Source organism: Anabrus simplex, chromosome 1 (genome assembly GCF_040414725.1).
Source record: "Anabrus simplex isolate iqAnaSimp1 chromosome 1, ASM4041472v1, whole genome shotgun sequence".
NCBI classification, from domain to species: Eukaryota; Metazoa; Arthropoda; class Insecta; order Orthoptera; family Tettigoniidae; genus Anabrus; species Anabrus simplex.
This window is the reverse complement of record NC_090265.1, coordinates 1,045,861,176-1,045,885,725: the sequence shown is the minus strand read 5'-3', so window position 1 is coordinate 1,045,885,725 and position 24,550 is coordinate 1,045,861,176. Positions and strand designations below refer to the sequence as shown.

Genomic DNA, 24,550 nt, shown 5'->3' with positions numbered 1-24,550 from the left:
TAGGCCTTTACTATCCCATCATCACCATAAGACCTATCTGTGTCGGTGCTACGAAAGCCACTAGCAAAAAAATAAAAAATTTAAAAAAATGGTGCCGCAATGTGCGAAACACAAAAGGGCTGTAATACATGTGCAAATTTCATTACCTGTGAGTAGTACCATAATGTGTGGTATACCGCGAGTCTACGCTACTCTTGATTAGTACCGCAACATGACAAATACCATGGTTCTACTTTTCTAGCAATAAGTGCCATTGTGAGGGGTCGCTGACTTGGATTTTGGACCCCTTTTGAAAACAAGTATCATCGATTCAGTATTGTGCTATAGAAGCAGTCCCTTGGTCAGTAATACTATTGTTCTACGCCAGCTGTGCATGTGAGGCACTGTCGGTCGGTTCCACTGATCGTTTTAAATTCATATCCATCCATCCATTCGTTTTTCGTCCTCACGTATTGAATTGTGATCAGTGGATGTTTTCTGGGCTTTTAATTTGCCATTTCATTTTGTCTCATTTCATACCATTAGGTGCTGATGACCTCAATGTTAGGCCCCTTTAAACAACAAGTATCATCATCATCAGCATCTTGCAAAGGATAGCAGTTATGTCCATAGTATGAGTGTAAAAAGTAAGACAATGTGAAGAATTTTAAAGTGTGTGTGGTATATTGTCTATGATAAGAAGTGAAAGTTGGAGTATTTATGTTCAAAAGTGCATGAAAACTCCAGTTTCAATTGGACCTTTTTTTAACATGCACAAAATACACGCAAAGTCTAGTAACTTACTTTTGTTGGAATGCTTCCAGTAGTCTGTTGTGTTGATGAACAGTGCTTTTGCAGGTGATAGAAATAAATTGAAACATTCACAGCAAGTTTTACCATAATAGTAGCAATAAAAGACATACATAAAATTACACAGAAATCTCCAGATGGAAATACTTTTAATATAGATAAAGGCACTTGTCCAACTTGATGGACATAAGAAGTTACAAGGGGACAAATGTTGACTCTGACCATTATCTTGTTTGATCACCATACCATTGCCTGCTGTCCATCTTACAACATTATCGAGGTCATTTTGCAGTTGCTCACAATCTTGTAACTTATTTATTACTCTGTACAGAATAACATCATCTGCAAAAAGCCTTATCTCTGATTGCACTTCTTTACTCATATCATTGATATATATATAAGAAAATATAAAGGTCCAGTAGTATTACCTTGAGGAATTCTCCTCTTAATTATTACAGGGTCAGATAAAACTTTGCCTACTCTAATTCTCTGAGATCTATTTTCTAGAAATATAGCAACCTATTAAGTCACTCTTTTGTCTAGTCCAGTTGCACTCATTTTCGCCAGTAGTCTCCCATGATCCACTCTATCAAAAGCCTTAGACACTTCAATCACGATACAGTCCATTTGACCTCCTGAATCCAAGGTATCTGCTATATCTTGCTGGAATCCTGCAATTGAAGCTTCAGTGGAATAACCTTTCCTAAACCTGAACTGCCTTCTATCGAACCAGTTATTAATTTTGCAAACATGTCTAATGTAATTAGAAAGAATGCTTTCCCAAAGCTTACATGCAATGCATGTCAAACTGACTGGCCTGTAATTTTCAGCTTTATGTCTATCACCCTTTCCTTTGTACACAGGGGCTACTTTAGCAATTCTCCATTCATTTGGTATAGCTCCTTCATGCAAACAATAATCAAATAAGTACTCCAGATATGGTACTATATCCCAACCCATTTTCTTTAGTATATCCCCAGAAATCTTATAAATTCCAGCTGCTTTTCTAGTTTTCAACTTTTGTATCTTATTGTAAATGTCATTCTTATCATAGATAAATTTTATTACTTCTTTAGTATTAGTCACCTCCTCTATCCAGACATTATCCTTGTAACCAATGATCTTTACATACTGCTGACTGAATACTTCTGCCTTTTGAAGATCCTCACATACACACTCCCCTTGTTCATTGATGATTCCTGAAATGTCCTTCTTGGAACCTGTTTCTGGCTTAAAATACCTAAACATACCCTTCCATTCTTCACTGAAATTTGTATGACTGCCAATTATGCTTGCCATTATGTTATCCTTAGCTGACTTCTTTGCGAGATTCAATTTCCTAGTAAGTTTCTTCAATTTCTTCTTACTTCCACAGCCATTTCTAACTCAATTTCTTCCAAACTGCACCTCTTCCTTAGTTTCTTTATTTCTCTGTTATAATAAAGTGGGTCTTAGCCATTCCTTACCACCTTTAAAGGTACAAACCTGTTTTCACATTCCTCAACAATTGCTCTAAACCCATCTCAGAGTCTGTTTACATTTTTATTTATCATTTTTCACTGATCATAGTTACTTTTTAAACACTGCCTGCTTTATCAGCCATATTGTACTTGCCTAATAGTCCTACTTTTAAGACTTTCCTTTCTATCACATTTATTTGTAACAACGACAAGAAACAGCTCTGTGATCACTAATACCATCTATTCCTACGGTATCTCTATAGAGCTCATCTGGTTTTACCAGCACCACTTCCAGTATATTCTTCCCTGTAGTTGGTTCCATCACTTCGCATTACCTTCCCAATCGACATTTGGTAAATTGAATTCACCCGCTACAAGCACATTCCTTTCCGTGTCATTTCCCACATAGCTGATTATCTTATCAAATAATTCTGAATCGGTGTCAGCGCTACCCTTTCCCAGTCTGTACACGCCAAAGACATCAAGTTGCCTATTAACTTTAAAAATGAGTCTTACACCTAGAATTTCATATTTGTCATCGTTAACATTTTCGTAGCTTACAAATTCTTCTTTCACCAGAATGGATACTCCCCCTCCTACCATTCATATCCTATCTCTACGATACACACTCCAGTTCCATGAGAAAATTTCTGCATCCATTATATCATTTCTCAGCCATGATTCAATACAGTAGACCTTGTCATAGGTAGCTCCTAATACACTGACTGACAGAGCAAATGCAACACCAAGAAGGAGTGGTCAGAACTTTATGCCAATTGCAGGGTAGACTGATGTCACTGAGGTATGCTCATGATGTGAAATGCGCCGCTGTGCTGCGCACGTAGCGAACGATAAATGGGACACGGCGTTGGCGAATGGCCCACTTCGTACCGTGATTTCTCAGCCGACAGTCATTGTAGAACGTGTTGTCGTGTGCCACAGGACACGTGTATAGCTAAGAATGCCAGGCCGCCATCAACGGAGGCATTTCCAGCAGACAGACGACTTTACGAGGGGTATGGTGATCGGGCTGAGAAGGTCAGGTTAGTCGCTTCGTCAAATCGCAGCCGATACCCATAGGGATGTGTCCACGGTGCAGCGCCTATGGCGAAGATGGTTGGCGCAGGGACATGTGGCACGTGCGAGGGGTCCAGGTGCAGCCCGAGTGACGTCAGCACGCGAGGATCGGTGCATCCGCCGCCAAGCGGTGGCAGCCCCGCACGCCACGTCAACCGCCATTCTTCAGCATGTGCAAGACACCCTGGCTGTTCCTATATCGACCAGAACAATTTCCCGTCGATTGGTTGAAGGAGGCCTGCACTCCCGGCGTCCGCTCAGAAGACTACCATTGACTCCACAGCATAGACGTGCACGCCTGGCATGGTGCCGGGCTAGAGCGACTTGGATGAGGGAATGGCGGAACGTCGTGTTCTCCGATGAGTCACGCTTCTGTTCTGTCAGTGATAGTCACCGCAGACGAGTGTGGCGTCGGCGTGGAGAAAGGTCAAATCCGGCAGTAACTGTGGAGCGCCCTACCGCTAGACAACGCTATTGCGTATGATTCCACGTCACCTCTAGTGCGTATTCAAGGCACGTTAAATGCCCACCGCTACGTGCAGCATGTGCTGCGGCCGGTGGCACTCCCGTACCTTCAGGGGCTGCCCAATGCTCTGTTTCAGCAGGATAATGCCCGCCCACACACTGCTCGCATCTCCCAACAGGCTCTACGAGGTGTACAGATGCTTCCGTGGCCAGCATACTCTCCGGATCTCTCACCAATCGAACACGTGTGGGATCTCATTGGACGCCGTTTGCAAACTCTGCCCCAGCCTCGTACGGACGACCAACTGTGGCAAATGGTTGACAGAGAATGGAGAACCATCCCTCAGGACACCATCCGCACTCTTATTGACTCTGTACCTCGACGTGTTTCTGCGTGCATCGCCGCTCGCGGTGGTCCTACATCCTACTGAGTCGATGCCGTGCGCATTGTGTAACCTGCATATCGGTTTGAAATAAACATCAATTATTCGTCCGTGCCGTCTCTGTTTTTCCCCCAACTTTCATCCCTTTCGAACCACTCCTTCTTGGTGTTGCATTTGCTCTGTCAATCAGTGTAATTCAAATCCTGGTATGCAGCCTCTTGAATAGAGGTTTTTTTCATCTTCTGCAAGTCGTTCATAGATTAAAGCTATGACAATGTTCTTATTGACCTGGATGTTGTGCAATATTTGGCATTTGGATCTGCTAACACCTTTTATGTTCAGTTAACAAATCTTCAGACAGTGACCTATTTTTCTGGACAGCAGATCCTCTAGAAAGACTCTGATTCACTTTCCATCATGTATGCATGTATGATATGATATAAGTTAGGAGATCCAAAGGATTATCCGGCAGCCAATGTTGCTGCTCAGTTAGCACCATGTATGAAACACATGTAGGGTAATTTCAAGTTATACCTATGGAAACCGAACAATAATCTACCCTTATTTTAACTAAATTGTATTTTTTACTTACACATTAATAAGATAGCAGAAGTATAATTTCACCGGGCGAGTTGGCTATGTGGTTAGGGGTGTGCAGCTATGAGCTTGCATCCAGTAAATAGTGGGTTCGAACCCCACTGTCGGCGGTTGGTTTTCCATGGTTTTCCATTTTCACACCAGGCAAATACTGGGGCTGTACCTTAATTAAGACCACAGGCATATCCTTCCCACTCCTAGCCCTTTCCAATCCTATCATCACTATAAGACCTATTTGTGTTGGTGCGACGTAAAGGAAATTTAAAAAGAAAAGTAGTGTAATTTCAAATAAAAAGAAACCTTCACAGCTCCATAAATGTGTATGTAAATACATTATTGAGTCCTTAAAAAGTATACATGTTATACTAGGCCTATTATGTTCGGCAATAATATGAAGTTAAAAAATGCTATTTTAAAACTAGTAAATCAATGCATATTATTGAAGGATTCCCCAGATGATGTTGTGAGCATGATGAAACCTTTTTAAATATAGGCCCAACATTGAGTTATGTACTGTAATAATAAAGCCATATTATTCCAAGCATGCGGGGTACACATGGTCTTAAATACCAGCACAGCAGACAATGCAGTCATAAGCTCAATCAAGTAAAACTAAATCGGCAACATCAATAAAGGAAGTCCATTTGAACTTAGCTGTGAAGGATGAGACACAAGCTTGTGTGGCCTTAATGATAACGGGTAATATCAATCACATTCAGCCTTTAAGACTTTACCCCTCCCCCCTGCAAATATTATATTATTAAATTACCAGAAATCATCATTAAGAAATACTTGCGTATTATAAATTTAATGTATTTAAATATAGTTAAATGAAATTAATTCAACAAGGAACATAGGCAAATTAATACAAATATCGCTCACCATTAAACTTTTCTGTAGATAAGTTTGATCCTTCTGTCCTTTTTCTTGGCGTAGATGTTGATAACTCTAGAAAAGTGTTCTTCACGTTTGGAAGAAGATTTAACAGTTCTATTCTATAGCCAAAATTGCCAAATTTGACAGTCTGTCATTTGTCATAGTATTGTGGAGGTACATTTTAACACCTTTCAATGTACTCGTGCTTCTTTTGCCTGTAACAGTGGTCACCATAATTGAAAGTACCAAGGAAAGTAGTTTTACCCAATCAGGGAGCACAGATTTTAATCCATTATGTACAATGTATTTGAATAGATCTGTATCCGATATGTGTTTATCCTCACAACTATAGCAAAGCAAAGCAAAGTCACCTCCGTACAGGCCCTCACAACTATACATGACCATAAATTCTCCTATCAGTTTTCTTTGATCGAAAAATGGATACTCTTAAAACAATTTTTCAAGAATACATGTCAGGAAATTATTTAACCACCTGTAATATGAATTCTTTTCCTTATCTACTAATTCCATAAAATCTAGCTTTTGAAAGTCTTGGAATCAGTTTTCTGTGACTACTATAGTGTCAACTATTTCAAATGTAAGCTTCCTCAATTTCTGTGTTCCTGATTCCTTTAGAGTCATTTTAGGTTCACCTGCATAATTTAGGAGAGAAGGAGGCAAGAAATGCCTTTCTTCTTATCTTAATTTTTCAACGGCCTTGGTGATTTTTTTAATTTTGAACTTGCAGTGTCTTATATCTATGGTTTGTTTTGCAGGACGTCAAACAATACACTCGTATACTGAAAAATCATTATTATAAAGCCACTGCAGAGAAAGAAATGTCAGATCATTCAATATATTGCCGAGTCTAATTGCCTGATGAAAGGAAATATCATCTTACCCATCATTGTCTATAATATCATGAAATAAGGCATAGTGAAGGATAATTGTTGGCACAGCATGCAAATGAAAGTTCCATCTCGTTTCACATGCGCTTGGCAATTTTGAATTCCTTGTTCTAAGAAGATAATATTTTTACAAAAATGGCTGAAGAAAGTATGAAATCCTGTGAGGTTTGCTGCAAAAATCTTAAAACTTGCATAATTATTTTGCCAGGATAAAAACTGCAGAACCAAATTTAACTGATGCACGTAACACTGGATAAATAGGGCATGAGGATATTCTTGTTTTATATGTAGATATATGGTTTATTTTAACTGGCAAAGTTTGGGACGCATGTATCTGTCTTACACTTAACCAGTGAATACATAGGTAAGGGTTATTCTGCCCGAAGGCACGTCCGAACCTCCGCAGAGGTGTTCCTCGGCCGGAGTTTACGTGCGGTAGGGTAGCCAGTTCCTTTCTGCTCCTCCATTCTCTTACCCCCCCACCAACAGCGTGTGGCAACCCATCTAACTCCTGACCACGCCCAATGTTGCTTAACTTCAGAGATCTCACGGGATCCGGTGTTTCAACACGGCTACGGCCATTGGCAGTGAATACATAAGTAACATAAAATGAAATTATTAAAATATTTAAAAAATAGACTGCAACAAATGACCATGCTCTCTGCTATCTTACTGTACATTAACTATATATTATACTATACAATATAATTAAAATAAATGAACATTTTGCTTCATCAATACAATAATACAAATAAATTAAAATAGGATAAATTACAATAATAATAATTTCGTTTTTTTTTTTTTTTGCTAGCGGCTTTACGTCGCACCGACACAGATAGGTCTTATGGCGACGATGGGATAGGAAAGACCTAGGAGTTGGAAGGAAGCGGCCGTGGCCTTAATTAAGGTACAGCCCCAGCATTTGCCTGGTGTGAAAATGGGAAACCACGGAAAACCATCTTCAGGGCTGCCGATAGTGGGATTCGAACCTACTATCACCCGGATGCAAGCTCACAGCCGCGCGCCTCTACGCGCACGGCCAACTCGCCCGGTGTATAATAATAATAATAATAATAATAATAATAATAATAATCATAATATAGATTGCTGTACTATTATTTAGAATTTAATGTTCACTACCAGAAATTTCTCACATTGACCACAGTTTCAGTTCTCATGTTATGACTGTGGGCAAGAAATATTACAAAGTCAGAATCGGGATAAGGATTACTATACAGGGAACCACAGCTGAACACCACTACTGCTCTAACATGATAATAATAATAATAATAATAATAATAATAATAATAATAATAATAATAATAATAATAATAATAATAATAATAATAATAATAATAATATAAGAAGAAGAACTGTCATAATATGAGCTCATCTCATGGATATATTTTAGCACCGTCTTTTAAATGTCCCATAGTTTGATATCCCCCTGACCTTCTGCGGAAGGAATTTCCATTTATGGCTGGCCACATCAGTAAAGGAATTGTTGTAGGTTGAGGATTTATGTTTAGGAATAGCAAGCAATGTTGTGTTCAGCACTCTGATAATTTTTTCATGTTGTTCATAAAGGCTATGAAATAGTTCGTACACATAGGTTTGGGGATTGTAAGGTAAGAATTTGGTGCGATAAGTCAAGGTATGCAGCATGCATCTGCCTTCAAGGCGTAGCCATCCAAGGTCAATGTAAAACTGGGTAACATGATCTGAAAATGTCAAATTACATATAAATCTTGCACGGGCATTCTGTGCACATTGTAGTTTATCTTGGAGTTTGATTTTTGCATCTTTGTAAACTACGTCACAATAGTCGAATATTGAAAGAACAAGGGTTTTGGCTAGTTTCTTCTTTAATCTGAACGCAAAAATAAATTTGAATTTTTTTTTTAAGTGTACAACTTGACAGAAACTCATCTACTCACAGATATTGTCTGATTCAACCACAAGAGGTGCTGGTCATTGATTACTCCCAGGTTTTATATACTCTTGCAAAAGGGCAAAACTTGGTTTTGAAGTCATACGTCAGAGATGGACATGCTGTAGTTACTGGAAAGCTTGGGTCAAAATGTCTGTTGATTTTGCATGGATGTACAATTGTACATCATCAGCATAAATGTGACATTTACAATGTGTCAGTTGTTCAACTAGTTCGTTGATAAAGACTGAAAATAGCAAAGAGGCCAGGGTTGACCCTTGTAGGACACCTGTTGTCACATGTTACCACGAAGAAAAGGTACTTTGATTGACAACACTTTGTCGACGTTCGTGTAAATAGGCTCATATCTATCTTAGAGAAACCTAGGCTACAAAGTTTGGGTAGGAGCAACTCATGATCTACAGAGTCAAATGCTTTGCTGAAGTCCAATAATACTACTGTTGTCACCTTTTGCTCATCAGTAGCCTGTCTTGTATTGTTAGTCACGCTTAGGAAAGCAGTACTTGTACTGTAATTGCATTGGAAACCTGACTGATCTGGGTGCAGTATGTCGTGGTCATGGTGATAGTTTGTGATGTGATTATGTACAGTGTGTTTGAGTCCCTTGGCTACTATTGACTGTATATTAATGGGTCTATAGTCACTATTTAGTCTAGATGATTTCCTCTTCGGTTAAGGATGTACCACAGCCACTTTCCACACAGTTGTATATACACTGTTTTGGAGGGAGAAATTGTATATGAATGTCAATACTGGAATAATAATGTCGATAATTTTCTTTAGCATTATAATATCTATATTGTCCACCTGTGTGGATTTAGTTTTAATTCGCAAGATAGCTGCTTTCACTTGCAGGGGTGAGACATAACTAAAATAAAATTTGTCTCTACCTACGGGTGGTGTGTTATAATTTTCACTCAAAAGATTTTATTTTGCTTGTTCGTTTTGTTGTACATGGGAGGATGTGAAGTGATCATTCAGTTCGTCAAGAGAAATCTCCAAATTGTCTACCTTGTCTGGTTTATTTAGTCTAAATTGGCAGATTAACTTCCATAAAGTAGCAGGGCATACGCCAGGTTTTATAAGGTCATGGGCATAGCATAGTCGAGCGTTTCTTACTGTCTGAGTCGTTTTATTATGTAGTCGTGTGTAGTGGGGTAATGTTTATATTTCCTATGAGCTATGTCCCACTTAGCCATCATTGCTCTAATCATTTAACCATAGTGAGAGTCTTTTACAGACACATACTATTTGTAGAGGGGCGTCTTTGTCAAACATGAACAGTAGTAACATGTTTCTGAAAGTGGTGACCATGTCATTGATTTTAGCTTTATGAGTTACCGCATGCCACGGCATTGGAAAAACTTAAGCATAAGCCATAACGATGATGTCATGGGCTGACAGTCTGGGAGCAGATGTCTTGCCGTGATGTAATACTCTGTCAGAGTTGTTCATTACTATTAGGTCCAGTTTTGTGTGTGTGTGCATGTGTGCGTGCACATGTGTAAAAGAAGTTTTAGTGTAGCGAGTGGGAGAAAGTGGGAGGATCATCATGCTGCATGCCTGAAACATATTCAGCAGATGAGTGGTTTCGGAAGGGTCTGGGTCTAAAAGGTTTGTATTGAAATCTCCCATCATTATAAAATGTTCGTACATTGGTAACAGTCTAATAAGGTCAGTCTCTAGGTTATTCAGGCGGCGAGCTGGGGGGGGTATATACAACGTCTACCAAGCATTGCACAGTAGAGACCTGTATCTCTATCAGCATGTACTCAGGTTTTTGCTCATACTCTTGAAGCGACTGACAGATAATTTGTGGTTTCAAGCACAAAGAGACAAGAGTACAGACACCACCACCCCCCATTGCCAAGCCTGCCATTCCTCAGAAGGCAGTAGCCAGATAATTCCAGGTTCTTTGCATGATGTTTGACTTTCAACAATCTTTCACTGAATAAGATAATATCAAAGGGTAGTGGAATGAAAATTGCTTTTATTTTGTCTGTACAATTTTAAGAAACTAAACTTGGAGTATTAGGTGATGTATGTGAAGAGATCTTTTATAATACAGTGAACACCGGCATTTTTGTCTGTCACTGCACTGTAGCCATCGTACATTTGGAAAATTGATTTCCCCCTCAAGATCTTCCATGTTTTGAGGATGGCAAGCAAAACAGTGGCTAAACCTTCAGCGCTTCAGCCTTTTGAAATGTCCTAAAATCCGATGATTCATAATTGGCATAATGGAAAATAACACTTATTTGACTTGTAGTTGAGTCATCCGTGGTTTCATCAGTTTGTATGGAAATAAATGTTTAATAAAAGTCTGTTCTTTAACTACTCCCATAATGCATGCAAGAAGTTTGTTTTATTTATCAGGGGAAGTGCCTTTACATACCCTATCAGCTAATAAATGATCTTTCATATATTGTTCTTCCAATGCCAAGAAATCCAATAATTCTAAATAATTGCCCTTATTTTAATGACATCTTAGATTCATCGTGGCCTCAGAGAGCTAACTCTTGCCATTCCTATTTTGCTCGACTTTCTCATTGTGATTCAAAGCTGCCAGAGGAATTGCCTCAGAAAGAGCATGGTCAGTTCTAGTTATACCTAGATGATTATTTTTAACAGCTGCTGTGATTTACACAATGGAACATCCATGGTTTTGTCTTTGAAAAAAAAATTTTAAGACTTTCCTTACCAACCCCCTCCTTTACCCTATTCTAAATTGCCTTCAGCAAAGAGCACCCAGTAAAAACAAAATTGTCTATTTCAGTTAGTGCTGCCACAGCTATGGTTCCGATTTGTATCATTTCTGAAAACGTCTTACAAATACCCATCAGTTTTCTGAATGGACACACTGAGTCAGTTGGCCGTGTGGTTATGCGGCACTCAGCTATGAGCTTGCATTTGGAAGTTAGTAGGTTGGAACCCCACTGCCGGCAGCCCTGAAGATGATTTTCCAGGGCTACCCATTTTCACACCAGGCAAATGCTGGGGCTGTTCCTTAATTAAGACCATGGGCATATCCTTCCCACTCCTAGCCCTCTTCTGTCCCATCATCGCCATAAGACCTATCTGTATCAGTGTTATATAAAGCCAATTATTCAAAAAAAAAAGAAATTTGAATGGACAAGCTTGGCGTGGGCTTCTGTTTTTTACCTGGAGTTTTTCATCCAAAGAGAATTGAGAAAGAACTGTTGGATTTTCAACAAATAGAAACACACTTGACTGCACTTAAATTCCATGTTGACTGTTGAGGTGCCACCTCACCTGTTTGAAGTCAGCGCGCTACACAGCGAGTTTGGGAGCACGACGTATTTCCCAACGAGCACGCTGACGAGACTGTGACGTCAGCCCGCCTGCTGTATATACTGTATAGGCGAGTAAGCATGCTGTTAGCAGCTGCCCACTGACTAGCCTACACCGTAAGTCAGGCACGGAGGTTATGCCTCTTGAAAATGTGCACCGAACTGGTGGGCTAACGCTAGCTGGGAGGTTTTACTTCAGGATAAACTCTCTAGTCTCATTCTATCTGCCTTGAATGGCTCTATTACTTGATACATTTTCTTTACTGACATCAGTCATATTTAGATTGTAAACTTATAGGCTTCTACTAGAAATCTTCTCATGATTAACTTAGACAGTCAGTTATAGGGATATTGATTAGCATTGTGTTCTGACAATGAGAAACTTATTCTACATATTAGGTTTGATTTGTCCATATATGTATCGATTTCCAAGGCACCCTCGAGCTTATTTAGATTACGGATTTAATGTACATTCAGCAAAAGAAGCAAGTTAGAGAAACGTTTATTTTGTACAGAGTAAAAAAGCTTCAACAATAAACATTTTATTTGTGTTGTACAAATCTGCTTCTTTGTATACAACACAGACAATACACACTTTCGTAACATTTGCGTTGTAGTTGGTCCTGTTATGAACAACACAAATGCTGACCTCCTAAAAGGACTGCCAACATATGAGGGAGCACATAAAAAAAAATTCTACAAATGAAGTTGTGTATTTTAAACAAACAATGAGACTGTGTGTGTGTGTGTTGTATGTGTGTGCGCGCGCGTGTGCGTGCGCGTGTGTGTGTGTGCGCATCTCTCTCTCTCTCTCTCTCTCTCTCTCCTGTTCAGATTTATGTCACATGTTCAGTAACCTTACATGTCACAAAGCAATGCTATCTTGTGTTAAACATGCCATTAACAACCCTGTATCCTTTATTCAATATACTCTCCTATTTTGGTTCTCTCAAATACCCATAGATTGCAGTTAGCCTTGTGGTTAGAGGTGCGCAGCTGTGAGCTTGCATTCAGGAGGTAGTGGGTTTGACCCCATTGTTGGTAGTCCTGAAGATGTTTTTCGGTGGTATCTCATTTTCACACCAGGCTAAGGCTGTACCTTAATTAAGGCCATGGCTGTTTCCTTTCCAGTCTTAGCCCTTTTCTATCCCATTGTCGCCATAAGACTTATCTGTGTTGGTGTGATGTAAAGCAACTTGTTAGATTGCAGTAGTTACTAACAGCCAGCTCAGTGGACAACCAGTGTTGTGGGTTTCTCTAACCACTACGACCAGCAGCTCCTTGGGCAGGCCTAAAAGCACGTGTACAAGATACACCCTTTCTTTGCCCCGTCCATCAAGTAGTTGCTGTTGGTTGTTAGCAGAGACATGAGCTAGGCACTACAAGTTCAGATATAGGACATTTGAAATATCAATCCAAATACACTAGTAAGAGTGGAAGAAAACTAATTTGGGAATTTAAGTTTAGGCTAGGCCTTAAAGCCTTCAGGGGCACCTTGCCCCTGTCAACAGCAACATAGGATAGTACAAATGGGTGATTTCAATGTAAGAATTGGAAATAGAACTGAAGAATATGAGACAGTGATGGGTAAATATGCAGATGATATGGAAGCTAATAAGAATGGGATGCATTTACTGGACTTCTGTGCTAGTACAAGATTGGCAGTTATGAATACATTCTTCAAGCATAAGGTTATTCAACCCCTACACATGGGATGGTGGGAGCACGAGATCCATAATAGACTATACTGTATCATAACTGATTTTGAATTCAGGAAATCTGTTAGGAATGTAGAGGTATTCTGAGGATTTTTTCATGATACAAAATCTGATCTATAGTGAACTAAGTATCTCTAGGCCTTGGATAAAGTATGTGAAATCTGTCTGCAGACAAATAAGGGTAGAAAATCTCCAGGACAAGGAAATTAGACAGAAGTACATGGGTATGAGTAGTGAAAAGTTTCAAACGATGTGCAGTAAGCACATTCAGGATATAGAAAGAGAATGGATGGCATACACGGAATCCTTTAGTAGAAACAGCAAGGAAATGCCTAGGAACAACTGTGTGTAAATTAGGGAAAAAGCAAATACAAAGGTGGAATGATGAAGTGATGGCAGGTTACAAATGTAAAAGGAAGGCTTGTTGGAAAGTGTTCCAAACAAGGAATAATGGGAATTGTTCATGGTTTAAAGAAACAGAGAAAAACAAATTCTTGTTGAATCCAAGAAGAAGTTGTGGGAAGATTTTGGTAATAACCTGGAAAGGCTAGGTCAAGCACCAAGCAAAACCTTTCTGGAGAATAATAGAATCTTAGGAAGGGAGGCAAAAAGGAGATGAATAATGTTTTGGATAAATAAGGTGAACTCATTATAGATCCCAGGGAAGCACTGAACAGGTGGAAGGAATATTTTGAAAATCTTCTCAGTATAAAAGGAAATCTTTCTGTTGATGTCTCGAACAACAAAATTCATGAGGTGGAGGACAATGATGTAAGTAAAATTACGCTTGAAGAAGTGGAAAGAGTGGTACATAAATGTCATTGATATAAAGCAGCTAGAATAGATAAAATTAGACCTGAAATGGTGATAGTGAGAGGGCAAGGATGAAATTACTTCACGGATTAATAAGATTATTGTGGAATGTTAGTAAGGGTACCTTCTGATTGGAAGAAAGCAGTAATTGCATCTATCTATAAGCAAGGGAACAGGAAAGATTACAACTGTTGAGATATTCCATTGATTATTATATGAGGCAAGTTGTAAACTGGCATTTTGGACGGGAGGGTGTGATCAGTGGTTGAGGGTAAGGGGGATGAAAAACATTGTGGTTTCAGACCACAGAGGAACTTTGAGGATCATCAGGTAATTGAAAATTGCTGCAAGAGGAATAGACAGATATTTTTATGTCCCATAGATCTGGAGAAGGCATATGACAATGTACGGAGGGTAATGATGTTAACCGTACTGGAGGATTATGGGATAAAGGGTAGATTATTAAAAGCAATCAAAGGCATTTATGTTGACAATTAGGCTGCAGTGAGGAATGTTGGTAGAGTGAGTTCTTGGTTCAAAGTACTTACAGGAGTTAGACAAGGCTGTAAGCTTTAACCTTTGTTTTTCATAGTTTACATGGATTATCTACTGAAATGTATAAAGTGTCAGGGAGTGATTCACTTAGCTGTAAATGTAGTAAGCAGTTTGGCCTATGCTGACGACTTAGCCTTAATGGCCGGTTGTGCTGAAACATAGGATAGTACTAATATCTTGAAACTTGAAAATAGGTGCAATGAGTATGATATGAAAATTAGCCTTTCCAATACTAAAATGATGTTGGTAGGGAAGAAATCTATGAGAATAGTATGTCAGGTTAGGAATACAGTACTGGAACTGGTATTTCATTTATTTAGGATGTGTATTCTCCCAGGACAGTAGTATAGTAAATGGGACTGATTCAAGATGCAGCAAAACTAATGCAGTGAACTTTCAGTTGCGATCAACAATATTCTGTAAGTAAGAAGTCAGCTCGTGGATGAAACTATCATTACATCAGTCTGTTTTCATACCAACTTTGCTGTATGGGATTGAAAGCTGGATGAACTCAGAATATTTTATTCATAAGGTAAAAATAACAGGCATGAAAGTAGTGAGAATAATTGCTGGTACAAACAGGTTGGCACAATGGTAGGAGTGTACTTGGAATGAGGAGATAAAGGCTATGTTAGGAATGAACTCGATTGATGAAGCTGTATGCATAAACTGGCTTCGGTGGTGGGGTCATGTGAGGCAAATGGAGCAGGTTAGGTTACCTAGGAGAATAATGGACTCAGTCACAGAGGGTAAGAAAAGTAGAGGGACTCAGTTTCTAATTTCAGGATAAGTGGTGTGGAACTAAATGAGGCCCTCTTACAGTCATAGCAGTCAATCATGAAAATGGACTCACTCACCCACCCACCCACTCACTCACTCACTCACCCACCCACCCACCCACCCACCCACCCACTCACTCACTCACTCACTCACTCACTCACTCACTCACTCACTCACTCACTCACTCACTCACTCACTCACTCACTCACTCACTCACTCACTCACTCACTCACTCACTCACTCACTCACTCACTCACTCACTCACTCACTCACTCACTCACTCACTCACTCACTCACTCACTCACTCACTCACTCACTCACTCACTCACTCACTCACTCACTCACTCACTCACTCACTCACTCACTCACTCACTCACTCACTCACTCACTCACTCACTCACTCACTCACTCACTCACTCACTCACTCACTCACTCACTCACTCACTCACTCACTCACTCACTCACTCACTCACTCACTCACTCACTCACTCACTCACTCACTCACTCACTCACTCACTCACTCACTCACTCACTCACTCACTCACTCACTCACTCACTCACTCACTCACTCACTCACTCACTCACTCACTCACTCACTCACTCACTCACTCACTCACTCACTCACTCACTCACTCACTCACTCACTCACTCACTCACTCACTCACTCACTCACTCACTCACTCACTCACTCACTCACTCACTCACTCACTCACTCACTCACTCACTCACTCACTCACTCACTCACTCACTCACTCACTCACTCACTCACTCACTCACTCACTCACTCACTCACTCACTCACTCACTCACTCACTCACTCACTCACTCACTCACTCACTCACTCACTCACTCACTCACTCACTCACTCACTCACTCACTCACTCACTCACTCACTCACTCACTCACTCACTCACTCACTCACTCACTCACTCACTCACTCACTCACTCACTCACTCACTCACTCACTCACTCACTCACTCACTCACTCACTCACTCACTCACTCACTCACTCACTCACTCACTCACTCACTCACTCACTCACTCACTCACTCACTCACTCACTCACTCACTCACTCACTCACTCACTCACTCACTCACTCACTCACTCACTCACTCACTCACTCACTCACTCACTCACTCACTCACTCACTCACTCACTCACTCACTCACTCACTCACTCACTCACTCACTCACTCACTCACTCACTCACTCACTCACTCACTCACTCACTCACTCACTCACTCACTCACTCACTCACTCACTCACTCACTCACTCACTCACTCACTCACTCACTCACTCACTCACTCACTCACTCACTCACTCACTCACTCACTCACTCACTCACTCACTCACTCACTCACTCACTCACTCACTCACTCACTCACTCACTCACTCACTCACTCACTCACTCACTCACTCACTCACTCACATTTAGTCCAGTCAAGATGTACATCCATGCTTGCAAAGGGTCCGGTCGTTCTGAATTTTTTATATGTTGTTAGGACCTAAACCAGTATTAAAAAACCAGATATAGCAATTTCCAAAGTGCTGTGCAAGCGGCGGTGTATCCAAAAAACCATGAAATTTTGGACTTTTTTCAGGTTTTGCTCAATACCTCAGTGAACGAAGGGTCTGACATGTATAGTCACTCGCCATACTTTTAAACTAGACTAAATTTGCTACAATTTGATACCAGGCCGAGGTCTATACAGCCATTGATTCCCAAGAAGCAGTTCTTCAAAAATAGGCATTTTTTCCAAAAAGTGAAATTTTTTGAAATGGTCACTTATTTTGTGAAATATCTTCTAAAATACGCACCCCACGTCTAATATTACATGAAATGAAATTGTAGTAAATATAATTAGCTTTCATGTGAGACCAGACTGGTACCTGTAGGCCCAGCGGTTCCCTCAAAAACGGCAGATAACAAAAAACAGTCGTAAGTGGGTTTTGGGGGGAAATGCAAATAAACTGTTCTCACGTCTTTTTATGATTTTATTTATCAAACAGTTAACATTTATTTATTTTTGTTATTGTTAAAAAATTGTTTGATGAAAAAAAAAGGATATTATACCTAATGGGAATTACGTCATCATCAAACATTGTTTTATATACCTACATACTAAAATGCTTATACAAACATCATGGAACCTACTACAAGTACAAATTATATTTACACAATAAAGAAAACATGTAAATCATGTAGGTATTGTGTTTTGGTTGCCAAATCATGCCTTTCTTTCTATCTCAGATGGCCCGGGCTTGGGCTCACACGAAGATGGTGTCCACATCCTGGACGTTAATTTACAATTTGCCACCGCACAGAGGTTTGAGCAGTGGAGCCCAACCTTTGTGCACGATTAGCTCCAAGAACACCCTTTCTTGCATTTACATGAAATTTTTCGCAGAAGGGCAAGAGGTGCGGGATCCATGGTGGTGGAGATGGGGTGAGTCCCTGAGAAGACTGCTTCCACCCCTAATCAGTGGGATTCAAGTTGACTCCCTGCCACTTCTGCACTTAGAGGTAGCACTTTGCTGCATGATGTCCTGCGGCATGTTCTGTCCGTGGCAAACGGGCGAGGTTTATACTCGTTGAAGTGACAAACATCTTATACCTCAGGAAATCTAAAGTATCCCTCACGATGTCACCCCCATATAGAGCCACAAAGCACTTGATGTCTGATTCTCTCACGGCTTGTGGGATGGAGTCTGGCCGAAGGAAGACCTCCACTTGCTCAGCAAGTGGTTCACTCTTGCTCAGGAGTGTGGTGATTTTGGTCTTTCCTTGGCCAAACGATGCTGAGGTGGTATTGAACCGGTTAAACACGTGGGTGAATAGTACCCTCCCTGGTGATCGCTGGGAGTCCTGGTGGTTGTAGGAGGTCGTAGAGTAGTTACAGCAACCAACTTCACCCTTCATGCTCTTCTGAAGTTAGACACTCATCTCTTCAGCGCGTAAATGATTGAGAAGATTGACTCGATTGGCTACTGCTCTTTATGAAAGTGCCGCATGATGATCTCTCGATCCGCATCTTCTTCGGCAACAGCCACTTTTACTCCCCCCTTCTGAAAGGCATCACAAAGAAGAGTTATTAGGTGTCTCTTGTTGTTCTCATTGCCCAATACATGCTCTTGAGCAATTTGAATTACTGTGGATTCATCGAACATCAATTCGTAACTGGAATGAGCTGCATAGTGCTGGGGTTGTCCCGCTGTTTTGGTGGGTTTTTTTGGTAGCTTCTTCGGGGTAGCCGTCTAAAACGATAGAGACGTTCTTCCCAAAGTGGTTACGGGCGTAGGTGGTATAACGTGACAAAAGTGCTTGAACTGTGCTCTTCCGCTGCCACACGACCTTGTGCAAGAGGTGGCCACCATTCAAAATGACGTGAGTGCTGGCATCTATCGGCGTGTGGCTGGAAAGAGGAGTGAAGGCAGAGTACAGAGTGGATTTTGTGCCCTTGCGCATCCCCTGTTCATTGAACAGAGACATCGGGAATGGGGCCAACTCATACTTGAAGTCATTCTGTAAATCCTGTTCAGATTGCTTTGCAATACACACTCACTGGAAAATTGTGAGCGGATCCACAGCTACTCTTCTGGTTTTGCCCGGCAATTTAACGGATGAGGTGATCGATGCCAGTGTAGTAACTTTGTTTATCCGTTTTATTACTACCTTGTCATATTTTTACCCCACAATTTTCATCACTCTCTCCATTCCAACTCTCTGGGCCATGTGGCAATTAATCTCAGGACCTGCCAGTAAACCACTACTGATAGAAAGCAAACTGTCAGTTTTGGGAAATGGAGGGTGGAGAGCAAACCCGTTTTTGAGTTTTTTCACATCGCTGTTATCTCGGACGATTCGAGAAGGTCTCATGTCTACATGCTGCTCTCCAGTAGGACATGTGATGCTGCAAAAACTCTCAAGTTCTTTACGTATATTCACCATAAACACCATTCCTGTTGTCCTCCTTGCCAGCACACTGTTGGAGATTCACATACTTGGGTCAACCCACTGGAGGTCTTCATGGATCGCGTCAGCTTCTGTTCAATTGTTAGATCTACACATCCTAAAATAGCCTTCCTTGCAAGATTAGCAGATCTTCATGATCCAAAAAGAATGTTATTGCCACGGGATCCTTCATTTGTTTGCAACCGTTCCCAATTGCTTCTGTAACAAAAAAAACATGTAAAATTATGTTATTAGTTACATGAATTGTACAGTCTACCCGTCAGGTCACAAATAAACTTTTTCAACAATAACAAAAATAAATTTTAACTGTTTGATAAATAAAACCATAAAAAGACATGAGAACAGTTTATTTTCATTTCCTCCCAAACCCCACTTATGACCGTTTTTGGTTATCTGCCATTTTTGAGAGAACTGGTGGGCCTACAGGTACCAGTCTGGTCTCAAATGAAAGCTAATTAAATTTACTACAACTTCATTTCATACAATATTTGACGTGGGAAGCGTATTTTAGAAGATATTTCACAAAATAAGTGACCATTTTGAAAAAATTTAACTTTTTTGGAAAAAGTTGCCTATTTTCAAAGAACTATATCTTGGGAACCAATGGCTGTATAGAGCTCGGCCTGTTCTCAAATTGTAGCAAATTTAGTCTAGTTTAAAAGTATATAGAGTGACTATACCTGTCAGACCCTTCGCTCACTGTGATATTGAGCACAACCAGAAAAAAGTCCGAAAATTTCATGGTGTTTTGGGTACACGACCGCTCGCACAGCACTTTAGAAATTGCAAATCTGTTTTTTTAATATTGGTTTAGGTCCTAACAACATATAAAAAATTCAGAACGACTGGACCTTTTGCAAGCACGACCCCCTTTTTGTGTTTAACTTGACTGGTCTAATTGGCTGGTTCAATCTTAGTTCAGTACTGGTATTTAATGGTGCTCAAATACACCAGCCTCATGTTGATAGATTTACTGGCATGTAAAGAAACTCTTGCAGGACAAAATTTCAGCACCTCTTCATCTCTGTAAACTGTAAATGTAGTCAGTGGAACATACAAGCAAAAATGTTTTTGTTTTTGTTATTTTCCTAGGTTTGTGAACTGAATTTTTGTGTGGAACCTCCACTTTCATTTGTATGACATAAAATCAAAGTATTTACTTCTTTAAAAAGTTAGTTATGTTCACAGAAATTTGAAGATTCTATTTAGGCACAGAATATGCCATACAAGTAATAAATAATAAGCAAGTTTTGATAAGCTGTGTATCTTTTAAGGTAGTTAAATATTCTTTACTTGTAGACTTCTGGTCGGTAAAAAAAAATAATTTCAAACTTGGTTAATAAGTTTGTGGGTAACTTTTATTGCATCTTTGACCATGTTATAAATATATTTATCTTCTCCCATATCTTCTGGTTCCAAAATATCAACTGAAATCTTATGCCTCTTAATTTCTCTGCTAGATATTTCGAATGATAATGATAACTATGTCTTTGTTTGCATCAACCTCATTGATAAATAAATCAAATAGAGGACATTAACACAGAGGACATAAACTCTTTTCTTATGTACCGTCTTCATGCAAAAATTTCTGAAACTAAACCATAGGCTATTTCATTGGACATGTATAACAAATAGCCTACATATTTTGTGATTTTATGGATTTTTATTACACATAGTACTGTAATAGGCATTGTTGAGGTGTAATATGAGCCCTTACAAAGCCAAATTGGTTTATATCTATGTGACGTGCTGCCAAGGCTGTGCTGATAAGGGTATCATATGGTTTATAACAATAACTCAACAGTTAATCAACTACACTAATAATGCAATGTTATCTCTAATATTAATATAATGAAATCTTATACTGATGGCATCATAAACCATTCAAGATCTAATTCTTATGTTTGTAGTATGAGGAAATTCACAGAAATGTCATTTAAGTAATGTTTTAATGTCATTTCCAGAACATTTACTCAGAAATTTGACATGTAAGTCAGCTATTTTTTTTCTAGGTCTACAAGTAAAATTGGAGGATCCTCATCTAAACAGAAGAAAAAACAAGATTTCCATTCTAACTCTAAGGTTAATAACAAAATAAAGAACTGGAAAAATAAGGACTGTAGGAAAGTTTGTACCCAGTATGAAAACTCTTTTCATAAGGAGAAGCATAGCCCTCAAAACTTCTGTCCTTATTGTGGAAAAGAGTACAAGTCAAAGCAGAAGTTAGTCAAACATGTAGCCACTCACACAAATCCAAAAGTATTTAATTGTGAATCATGTGATAAGGTCTTTCCTACAAAGAAGCAGTTGACTAGTCATATGAAGACACATACAAAAGAACGGCCTTATATATGTGAAATATGCAACAAAGCATATAAAAGAAAGTATGAACTTACTGGACATAAAAAGGTCCACTCTGGTTTAAAGAATCATGTCTGTAGTATATGTGGATATGCTACAATGTATAAAACATATTTAGAAATTCACCAGAAAAGGCACTTCAGTGACTTCAAATTCAAATGTATAATTTGTGACAAAGGATTTTATACAAATTTTGAGTTACAAGCTCACAATAATGTCCACACTGGGTGTAAACCTCACCAGTGTGATATCTGTGGCAAAGCATTCCTCTATAAAGCAAATTTACTGACTCATCAGCGAGTGAACCACTCAGACTTGGAAGAAGGCAGTAATTGCTTCCAGTGTGAGACATGTGGAAAAAGCTTCAGGTATAGAAAATCCCTGTCCTTGCACCTTATCTCCCATACAGGTGAGACTCAGTTCTTATGCGATGTGTGCGGAAAGTCGCTGACAAACAGCCGTTCCCTTAAGCTACATCGCCGCCTACATACAGGGGAGAAACCTTGTATTTGTGGTGTCTGTGGAAAAGCATTTGCTAAGTCTTTTACCCTGAAAATGCATCAGCTCACGCACACTGGTCAAAAACCTCATTCTTGTAAATTCTGTGGGAAAGCCTTTACACAGCGTTCTACACTTGTAGTACATCTGCGTTATCACACAGGACAGAGGCCATATAAATGTTCTATCTGTATCAAAGACTTTGTCTCAAAAGCTCTTCTCAACACTCATCAGAAAAGTCACAATCAAGAAAGATACTGTCCTTTATAGTCTGCTGTTGTCAGCTCCTGAATCTATATATTTGCATTCGTAAATGGTGTTTTCTTCATACTGAAATATATAAATTCAATAAGATCTAGTGAAGAATTGATATTTTATGAGTGTGCAGCTTCTTTCATCAGATAACATCTGTAAGTAGGTCAGCACTTTTATCTTGCAATTAAATCATAATATTTTCAAATTATAACAACATTTTAAAAATCTAAAATGTATTAATTTTTTATATAACAGCAGGGGTGTGTTACTGTTGTTATTATTATAAGTACTAATATGTAAATGTACAGTAAAATTATTTTGTAAATAGTTGCTTCTGATTTAGAATATATATTTCTTAATTTTATATTTTTACTCTTGTTTTATACTTAACTAAGTCATAGTACTCATTTCTCACAATGACATATAGGGCTTGAAATTCATACATCAATGGTTCAGCCATTTAAATTTTAAAATCAGTCATAGGTTGCCAGGGAGAATTTTCTTCTACTTGCCATCTTGGATTAAAAGCATCCTTGAAGCTGAAACACGGCAGCCCTTATCGCTTATAATGAAAATATTTGCAACATGACAGCTGAAGCCAGTTTGTTATTAGTTTAGCTATTTAATCATCATCATCATCATCATCATTTCCCATTATCCAGCTGTATCGAGGAAGGGGCAAATATGGTTCCTCTCCACTTTCTTCGGTCTTTCCACCACTCCTCCTCCAACACTGTGTTCCAGTCCTGGTTTCTTTCTCTAATACTGCGTTGGATTGTGTCCTTCCAACTCAATCTTGGTCTTCCGCGGCCTCTCCTTCCTTGCATTTGCATTTCCATCCACCTATTTATTATGCAGTATAATTTGAACCGTATAATTGATTTATTTAATTTATTGGTTATGTTTCCTTGTCTTTTTTATTTTCATTGTACATGTTTGATCTGATAATACTATACTGTAAATAAATAACAAATTGACGCTGATCAATTAGAAGTAAGTGACTGGCGAAGCTTCACTATGGAGCTCTTTCCTGATAATTTCCCATCTACCAATCCCAATCAAAATGACGTCGAAGGATCAATCAAACAGATCAACATTCCCAATCAAAATTGGTTTGCAGCAAATGAAGTCAGGAAATAGTCATTGGACCAGAACTTTGGTACTCTCAACTATAGGATACAGCAGGTAGTATTACTCACTCTTCAACTATACAGTTAATGAGGAACAAACCGACATCATTGTACCCCTACAACATGTGCTAATTTGTGAAGTTCATTTGAATGCACTCACAATAAATGGTCATCAAAATATTTAAAATGCCAATAATTTCAACCCAGATGATGCAGTCTATGCTGCATGGCTCCTTGTTGAGAGGAACAAATGCTCCATCCTACTTTAATGGACCTCCCTTTGATTGCTTACTGTATAGCCTAACTTGGTTACCACTTCAACAATGTATTGTCCCAGAGTATAAGTTGTGTGCAGCTACTTAACACAGTGACAAAAAGGTGCATACCCACTGATGGAGGATAGAATAAGGATTGACATTAAAATAAACATAAACATTAATATTAAACAATTAACAAAGTAAAATATTTGAATCTCGTATATAAATATAAACATCACGGTATTTATATTACTCTACAACAATGTTGAGTGCTATGGTCTAATTATTTTGAAGCGCTTAAATGTTCTATCATCTTCACTGTTTATTTATAATTGTGATATCGTGAGGGGCACCACAAGAAAGGTACAAGAATGGGCACCCTTCTGTTTGTTG

The 24,550-nt window shown here is 39.3% G+C and overlaps 1 protein-coding gene across 2 annotated transcripts in view; it reads left to right on the top strand.

Annotated features, from left to right (window-relative positions):
• LOC136857937 (zinc finger protein ZFP2) overlaps positions 1-24,550 on the top strand; it is a 585,780-nt gene that overhangs the window by 538,069 nt on the left and 23,161 nt on the right. The window contains exon 4 of one of the 2 annotated variants that reach the window (XM_067137041.2): positions 21,669-23,094. The exons of the other annotated variant lie outside the window; for it this stretch is intronic. Within the exon in view, the coding sequence (XP_066993142.2) occupies positions 21,669-22,785 (1,117 nt within the window). The 3' untranslated portion in view covers positions 22,786-23,094. Of the gene's footprint in view, positions 1-21,668; positions 23,095-24,550 lie in introns of those variants that run through there. 2 annotated transcript variants of the gene reach the window in all.